Source organism: Galeopterus variegatus, unplaced genomic scaffold (genome assembly GCF_000696425.1).
Source record: "Galeopterus variegatus unplaced genomic scaffold, G_variegatus-3.0.2 Scaffold331, whole genome shotgun sequence".
In the NCBI taxonomy this organism is placed as follows: Eukaryota; Metazoa; Chordata; class Mammalia; order Dermoptera; family Cynocephalidae; genus Galeopterus; species Galeopterus variegatus.
The window spans coordinates 680,417-689,662 of NW_007726442.1; the positions used below are offsets into that span (position 1 = coordinate 680,417).

At 36.3% G+C, this 9,246-nt stretch overlaps 1 protein-coding gene across 1 annotated transcript in view; it reads left to right on the top strand.

Annotated features, from left to right (window-relative positions):
* Positions 1-9,246, top strand: part of TEX11 (testis expressed 11) — a 178,280-nt gene that overhangs the window by 159,437 nt on the left and 9,597 nt on the right. The window contains exon 13 of the mRNA XM_008567576.1: positions 7,393-7,544. Within this exon, the coding sequence (XP_008565798.1) occupies positions 7,393-7,544 (152 nt within the window). The remainder of the gene's footprint in view (positions 1-7,392; positions 7,545-9,246) is intronic.

Sequence of the window (9,246 nt, forward strand, 5' to 3'; positions counted from 1 at the left end):
ATATATATATATATATATATATATATATACACACACACCACATTTTGCTTATCCATTCATCTGTTGACGAACACTTGGGTTGCTTCCGAATTTTAGCTAATGAGAACAATGCTGCTATGAACATGGTGTACAGATATCTATTCAATTCCTTGCCTTCAATTCTTTGGGTATGTATATCCCAAAGTGGAATTGCTGGATTATATGGTAATTTATATTTTTAATTGTTTGAGTAACCACCATACTGTTTTCTATAGCAGCTGTACCATTTTACATTCCCATCAGCAGTGCACAAGGGTTCCAATTTCTCTACATCCCCACCAACACTTGTTTTCTTTTGACTTTTTGATAATAGCCATCCTAACAGGTGTGAGGTGATATCTCATTATGATTTTGATTTGCATTTCCCTAATGATTAGTGATGTTGTGCATCTTTACATATTCCTGTTGATCATTTTTATGTCTTCTTTGGGAAAATATCTATGCAAGTCCTTTGCCCATTTTTAAATTGGGTTATTTGATTTTTTGCTATTGAGTTGTATGAGTTCCTTATATATTTTGGATATTAACCTCTTATCAGACATACGGTTTTTAGATATTTCTTACATTCTGTAGGTTGTCTTTTCATTTTATTGATTGTTTCCATAGCATGTTTTCTTTAATCCATTCTGTGAATTACCTTCTTTTAATTGGTGTATTTAGACTGTTTACATTAAATGAAATTATTGGTATGTTAGGGCTTAAGCCTGCCATTTAAATTTTTGCTGTTCTGCTGTATTTTTAAGAACACGTTTAGATTTACAGAAAAATTGAGAAGATAGTACAGAATTTCCATGTGCCCTGTATGCTGTTTCCCCTATTATTGCATCTTACATTACTATGGTATGTTATAATTAATGAACCAATATTGATGCATTATTATTATTAAGCAAAGTCAATAGTTTATTCAGATTTCCTTAGTTTTACCTAATATCCTTTTCCTATTCCAGGCTCCCACCCGTGATACCACATTATATTTAGTTGTCATATCTTCTTAGGCTCCTCTTGGCTGTGACAATTTCTTAGATATATCTTGGCTTTGGTGACCTTGACATTCTTGAGTACCTATCAAGTATTTTATAGGATGTCTTTTTTTTGGAATTTCTCTGATGTCTTTCTCATAATTAGTCTGGGGTTATGGGTTTAGGGAGGAAGATCATATAGGTAAAAGTACCATTTTCAGTGGATCCAAATGCAGTGGTGTTTACGACTAATTGATCACAACCAGTTATAGATGTCTTTGTTCCTTCTCTACTCCCACTGCTTCACTTGACTCGCTTTAGGCCTGGCCAGTTAGCTCACTTGGTAGAGTGTGGTGCTGATAACCCTGAGGTCAAGGGTTTAGATCCCTGTATACCCAGCTGCCAAAATAAATAAATACATACTCTACTGTTTGGAGTTATGGAGTTATGCTCCCCTCTTTGAGGGCAGAGTATCTACATAAATTATTTGGATTTCTTCTGCATGGGAGATTTGTCTCTTCTCCCTAATTTATTCTGTCATTTACTTTTATCAGTATGGATTCATGAATATTTATTTTATACTTTGGGTTATAATCCAATATTACTTTCTTTTGTTGTTCAAATTGTTCTAGCTTTGGCCATTGGGAGCTCCTTCAGTTGTCTCCTGTGCCCCTTTGATATAACTAACCCCTGTCACTGTGGGCTTTTTTTTTTTTTTTTTTTTTGAGACGTTTCTTCCTTTCTGACACTACGAGATGTTCCAGATTCATCTTGTACATTTCCTCCCCTAGTCCTAGAATCAACCATTTCTCCTAGGAGCCTTGATTCCTTTTACTGGAGAATCATATTAGAAACCAAGATGAGAATGCTAGCTGTGCTTGTTGCTACTGGGCTGTCATTTCTTTTAGGCTATCTCAGTTGACAGAGCAAAGAAATATATGTGATATTGACACATCTATAAATATTTTTATATGTAACCATCTGTATCTACATTAAGTTAAACATAAGTTCTTACTGATGTTTCTGACTCTAATCCATTACCATGTAGATCATTCTTTAGTTTTACAGACTCATTTCCAAAGTTACTTACATCAGTACATTTTCCCCCTGTCCCCTTTAGTGAAATTGTTTCATACATTTATTAGATTCTCTTGTCACAGCCTGCATTACATCCCGAGATTCCCCCAACCTTCTAAAAAATATATATATGTATTTTAAAAACTTGCACACATTAAGATTCACTCATGCTGTAAAATTCTGTGGATTTTGACAAATGTGTGATATACATCCACTATTACAATATCATACACAGTAGTTTCACCACCCTAAAAATCCTCTGCGTTTCACCTACTCATCTTCCTGGGTTGCTGGCAACCACTGATCTTTTCACTGTTTCTGTTTTTCTACTGGCTCTTCTTTTTACTGTGTTGCCACTTCTGGAATGTCACATAATTGGAACAATTCAGTATGTAGTCTTTTCAGACTGGCTTCTTTCACTTAGCAATATGCAATTAAGTTTCTCCTATGTCTTTTCGTGACTGGTAGATCATTTCTTTTTATTATTGAACAATATTCTATTGAATGGATGCACTACAATTTGTTTATCCATTCACCTACTGAAGGACATCTTGGTTTCTTCCAGTTTTTGGTGATTATAAATAAAAGATTTGCATGTAGATTTTTGTGTGGATCTAAGTTTTCAAATCAAGTGGGTAAATTCCTAGAAGTGAAATTGATGTTGGAGGTAGTGTCCGGGGAGCCTTCATAGTCGGCCTCAACCTGCCCAGTCCTCTTACCAGGTTCTTGACTCTGCCACAGGAAAGAATTCAAGGGCAGAGTCACAGTAGACAGTGAGAACAAGTTTAATAAAATAGATAAGAAATACAGGTTCCGTAAGGAGAGTGCAGCATGCTGCAGGGACTGAGCAGGGCCCACACAAAGTTTAATACAAAAGTAAGTTCAGTACAGACATCAAGTCTAACACAAAATTAAGAAAAATGTAAAGTTCAGTACAAAGTGCAGGCTGGCTCAAGAGAATGAGCAGCTGCTTGCTGAAAGTAAGTTTGATACAAAGTAAAGAATACACACCTCAGCCAGCAAAGTGCAGGTTGCCTCCATGAAAGTGAGCAACAACCCCACCTTCTGCTGGGATTCGGCTTTTATAGTTTCTCCATCTAATGAATATTCAATTAAGGGAGTGGTTCCCAGTTATGTAACATTTAGTCTTGCACATAATTAGTCTCTTTCTGGAACACGTTCATTGGTCAGACCTTATCACATGCACCAGGCATATTCAAGAATACTCTGTGTTCTCTATTGAGCATGCCCAGCCACTGGGTTTGCATAAACCAGCCCCTTGTGGTCTCATTTTCCCTTGTGTTGGTGCTAAAAGTAGATCTAACTGGGAACAGTAACTTTCCTCCAGGGGAGAGCTCAGAGGAGGGGGCCTGAGACCTCAGGGAAACCCAGAAGCTGGAAACCCAGAAGCATGTCCTGAAACCTGAACCCAGGGAAACTGAGCACCTCCTATATCAAAATGACTGCTATGGGCTGGATCACAGATCCCTCTGCCCCATCCTGTCTAGGCCATGAGTCAGGTAGTTGGAAAAAGGTTCTGGCAGTCTTAGCACAATAGACATGCTTTATTCCAATATGAGCTCTGCCGGCCAGTGGTTCAGAACTGTTGTCTTTTATACTACAAGTACACAATAGTGGCAACAAGCCAAGGAGTACATGGGCACACATGCTCAGTTGTGCTACTCTTATATAACTTGTTTACAGTGAATGTGCTAAAATGTGCTGAATCATGTCCTGCCTGATATGAGGTGAGGGAGCCTGATTAAACTGTTTCTATTTTCCTCACAACTGCTATAGGTAAGGTGTCATTTCTTTCTTTGTACATTCAAGATTTTTTTCCTTGTCTTTAGTTATCAGAAATTTGAGTATGATACGTCTTAGGGTGGATTTTCCTTGGATTTATCATGTTTGAGGTTTGTTCAGTTTCTTGAATCTCTAGGTTTATGGCTTTTGCCAAATTTGGGAGCTTTCAGACATTATTTCTTTGAATACTTGTTCTGCCTCACCTTCTTTCTCCTCTTCCAGTATTCTGATGACACAATGTTACATTCTTTTCCAGTCCCACAGGTCAGTTTTCTTCAATCTATTTTTTCTCTGTTGTTCAGACTGTGTAATTTCAATTTTGTTTTCAGGTTCAATGATTCTTTCCTCTGTACTTTCCATTCTGCTGTTGAGCTCATCTGTTGAGTTATTTTTAAGATTTTGGTTATTGTTTGTATAAGTTTTCTGGCTAGTGTAACAAATTACCACAAACTGGGTGACTTAAAACAACAGAAATTTGTGTAGTTCTGGAGGCCAGAAGTCCAAAATCAAGGCGTTGATTGACTTTTCATTTTACTAATTGTTTTCTTTTTGTGCAGAAGCTTTTTAGTTTGATGTAGTCCCACTTGTTTATTTTTGCTTTTGTTGCCTGTGCTTTTGGTGTCCCATCCAAAAGATCACTGTAAAGACCATTGTCAAGGAGCTTGTTTACTGTTTCTTTCCCTAAGAGTTTATGGTTTCAGATCATATGTTTAAGTCTTCAAGGCATTTTGAACTGATTTTTGTGTATGGTATATGAGAGATATACAATTTCATTCTTTTTGTATGTGGATGTCCAGTTTTCCAACCCCAATTTTATCTATCTATCTATCTATCTATCTATCTATCTATCTATCTATCTATCTATCGATCGATCTATCTATCTATCTATCTATTTATATTGGTTGTGAATATTCATGAGATACAAAGCTGATTGTCACCCCTCATGCCCAAAGTGTGAAGGTCAGATCCATACCAGCAGCATGCACCTTACCACAAATTGTGTTTGTACCCCATGCCCTCCACCCAACTTTGTATTCCAAGGTATGTCCTCTCTCTCTCTGCAAGTCCAATGCACCACAGTGGACTTTCTTTCCTTCCTTCTTTCTTTCTTAGCTCCCACTTATGAGTGAGTACATGTGGTATTTATCCCTCTGTGCTTTGCATATTTCACTCAACATAAGTTTCTCCAGGCTCATCCATGTTGTTGCAAATGGGAGAATTTCATTCTTTTTTATGGCAGAGTAGTATTTCGTGGTGTATGTATACCACATTTTCCTTATCCAATCATCCATCAATGGACATTTAGGTTGGCTCCATGTCTTGGCTATTGTAAACAGCGCTGTGATGAACATGGGAGTGCAGGTATCCCTTCAATGTGATGATTTCCATTTCTCTGAGTATACACCCAGAAGTGGGATTGCTGGATCGTATGGAAGATCTATCTGTAGTTGTCTAAGGAAACTCCATACTGTTTTCCGTAGTGGTTGTACTAATTTACAGTCCCACCAACAGTGCAGGAGCATTCCCTTCTCTCTGCACCCTCACCAGCATTTGTTATTCACCGTCTTTTTGATTATAGCCAGTCTAACTGGGGTGAGATGGTATCTCAGTGTAGTTTTAACTTGCATTTCCCTGATGATTAGTGATGTTGAGCATTTTTCCATGTACCTGTTGGCCATTTGTATGTCTTCCTTTGAAAAATGTCTATTCAGCTCCTTTGTCCATTTTTAAATTGAGTTATTTGTTTTTTTACTGCCAAACACCATTTATTGAAGAGACTGACTTTCTTCCATTGTGTATTCTGGGTGCCCTTGTTGAAAATTAGTTGACCATATATGTGTGGATTTTTTTCCTAGGCACCCAGATCTGTTCCATTGGTCTATGTGTCTGTTTTTATGCCAGTTCCATAATATTTTGATTACTATAGATTTGTAGTATGATTTGAAATCAGGAAATATGATGCCTTCAACTTGGTTCTTCATTTTTAAGATTGCTTTGGCTGGGCTGGCCAGTTAGCTCAGTCGGTTAGAGCATAGTGTTATAACACCAAGGTCAAGAGTTTGGGTTCCAAACTGGCCAACCACCAAAAAAAAAAAAAAAAAAGATTGCTCTGTCTATTTAGGGTCTTGTGGTTCCATACGAATTTTAGTATAGTTTTTTTCTATTTCTGTGAAAAACGCCATTGGAATTTTGATAAGAATTGCCTTGAATCTGTAGATCACTTTGGGTAGTATGGATATTTTAACGATATTAATTCTTCCAATCCACGAACACGGGGTATATCTTTTCATTTATTTGTGTCTTCTTCAATGTCTTTAATCAATGTTTTATGGTTTTCAGTGTACGAAAGAAGCACTACAGATATTTGTATGTTGATATTGGATTTTTTTTTTTTTTTTGGCTGCTAGCCGGTCTGGGGATCTGAATCCTTGACCTTGATATTACAACACTGCTTCTAAGTAACTCAGCTAACTGGCCAGGCTGTATGTTGATTTTGTATCCTGCAACTTTGCTGAATTCATTTATTAGTTCTAACAATTTTTTGGTGGAGTCTTCAGGATTTTCTACGTATAGAATCAATTGCTGCTGCAAACAGAGACAATTATTTTGGCTTTTACATTTAGATCTTTGATCCATTTTGAGTTAATTTTTGTATATTATGCGAATTCAATTTTATTCTTTTTATGTGGAAATCCACTTTTCTGAGCACCATTTGTTGAAAGGACTGTCCTTTCACCATTGAATGGTCCTGGCACCCTTGTAAAAAATCATTTGACCACCAGGTTTATTTCTGGGTTCTCTATTCCATTCACTTGGTCTATATGTCTGTCTTTATGCCAGTGACATGTTTTGATTACTGTAGCTTTGTAATAAGTTTTGAAATTGGTTAAGTGTGAGTCCTCCAATTTTCTTCTTCGTTTGGCTGTTTCGGGTCCCTAGAGATTCCATATGAAATTTAAGACAAATTTTTCTATTTCTGTAAGAAACATCACTGGGAGTTTAATAGGGATTGCATTAAATCTGTGCATCACTTTGGGAGTATTGACATCTTAATAATATTAGGTCTTCCAATCCATGAGCCGTTTGTACTTTTAAATAGAATGTATTGGTGTATTATTTGTGTAATAAAACATAAATAAATTTTTAAAAATAGTTTGCAGAAGAAACTAGTAAATCTCTCATGTCAGTTCATGTAACTTCACTGGATCTCACTGGATCTCAGTTACCAATTTTTAAAAATTGACATCAGTTCTGGGGGGAAAGCATAAATTAGATATCAGGGGAGAAATAATTATTTGACTACAGGTGTTCATGAAAAGAAAATGTTTATGTCTTAGTAAGTTAAATTATTTGCTGATGACAAATCGGTTTATTTAGACATTTAATGACATTACCTGAGGTCAGATATAATTTTATCTGGCTTGTTTTGGTCACACTGAAATAAATTTTAGTCTCATTGATCAAAAATCAGTTCTTCTATTCACACTGCTTAAAATTGTGTCTCATTGAACAGAGAATCTGTTGGGTTTTATTTCCTGAAGATTATCTGTGAACATTTTAAGTCATCAGAAAATATTGGAAAAGCTCTACTGCTCCACATTGACATGCTTTTACAAAGGAAGGAAGACCTGCTTGCCAAGGAGAAGATTGAAGAAATCATTTTAGGTCAGTAGGATTTCTGCAGGTGTTTTAGAAAGGCATTAATCTGCATATAATTCTAAGATAGATGTCAGAACAGTAGCAAAATCCTCAGGTCAACAGATTTCTCCCACTTTCCTTTTTTTTTCGTCGTAATGATCTTTAACAGTAACATGTCACCTGTCCAGATTCCACACATTTGGCAAGCTAGAATGAGAAACTAAGGAAAAATAACAAAACATCACCAGAAACAAACTTCTAAGTTTAAAGCTTATGTATACTGGAAAATTGTGAGATTACAAGTCTAATTTAATTTCCCCAGTTTGATCTCAAATTAGCTCTGTGCCTTTAGGTAACTCAGTATCTCTGGACCTTGTTTTGTTTTTGTTTTTTAACTATAAAACAAGGATTGTGAACTAAATTCCTGGCTTTTAAACTTTTTTTTTTTAGCAGCAGCGTCCTTTTACAATGCAATCTTCTATGAACTCCACCACGAATAAAATAGATCAGAGTTTCTCTGGTTAAAGCCGGGGTATAGAACCAAATCTGTTCAGCATTCCACTAATCCTTCACCTCTCTTGCAAAGCCTCTATACCCTAAAGAACACAGATAGTATGATCCCTTTCTTAGAAATTCTCTCCGCTACCTCATTCTTCTAAATCTACACATGTACAGAGATATAACTGGAATGATAGTCACTAAATATTACCACTGGGCTTTATTCTGAGTGGTAGCATTTTAGGTGATGTGTTGCTTTCTTTTTAATCCTTTACTGTATTGCCTGAATTTTTATAAGTATGCATCATGCTTTTATACAAACAAAATCATTAATATTTTTAGAAGGAAATCATTTGACTAGATGATCCCTATGAGCCTTTTGAACTTTAGATTCTATGAACCATATTTTATTGATGACACCCTCCCTCTAGATCTTCATTAAGAATCCAATTACTTTTAAACCCAGTTTTGATAAGCTTGGTTATCTTATTTTCCAACTCTTAGCATTTTAATGGTAGCATATTACAAGTAGAGAAATGGTCCACAGGGAAATATACAGGTTAACCTGACCGTAAGGGAGGGCGAAAACTCTACAGATTTTATAAAACTGATTTAAATATTTTAAAGAATACAGCAATCTGTACTATATAATCTCAAAGGCATCACTGTGCTATATTAACAGTACAGTGAAATATAATAGTTGTTAGTGTTGTTGACCTTGAATTGTCAAGAAAAAGTTAAGTTCAGCTTTACAAAACTGGAAAGTATGTTTAGTTTTTAGAAAATTTAAGAAAATTTTACGTGAAAAGATTTAGACTTTTAAAACTTTTTTTAATAAAAAAGTTTTGTATTTAAAAAAGGAAACTGTCGGGCCGGCCCAGTGGCGCACTGGATAGTGCGCCGCTTGAGAAGTGCGGCGGCGCTCCCGCCCGAGGGTTCGGATCCCACATACAGACCGGTTCCCGCTCACTGGCTGAGCGAGGCGCGGGAGCAACACCGAGGGTTGTGATCCCGTTGCCGGTCCCCGGTCCCGTGCGGGGGCAACACTGAGGGTTGCGATCCGTTGCCGGACACGGAAAAAGACAAAAAAAAAAAAAAAAAAAAAAAAAAGGAAACTGCAACCAAACAAAAAAACTTGTTTAAACAAAAAAACCCTTTTTCCTAAAATTCCAGTTAAAAAAATTTTTTTTTTTGGTGAAAGTTTTCTTTTTTTTTTTTTTTTTTTTTTTTT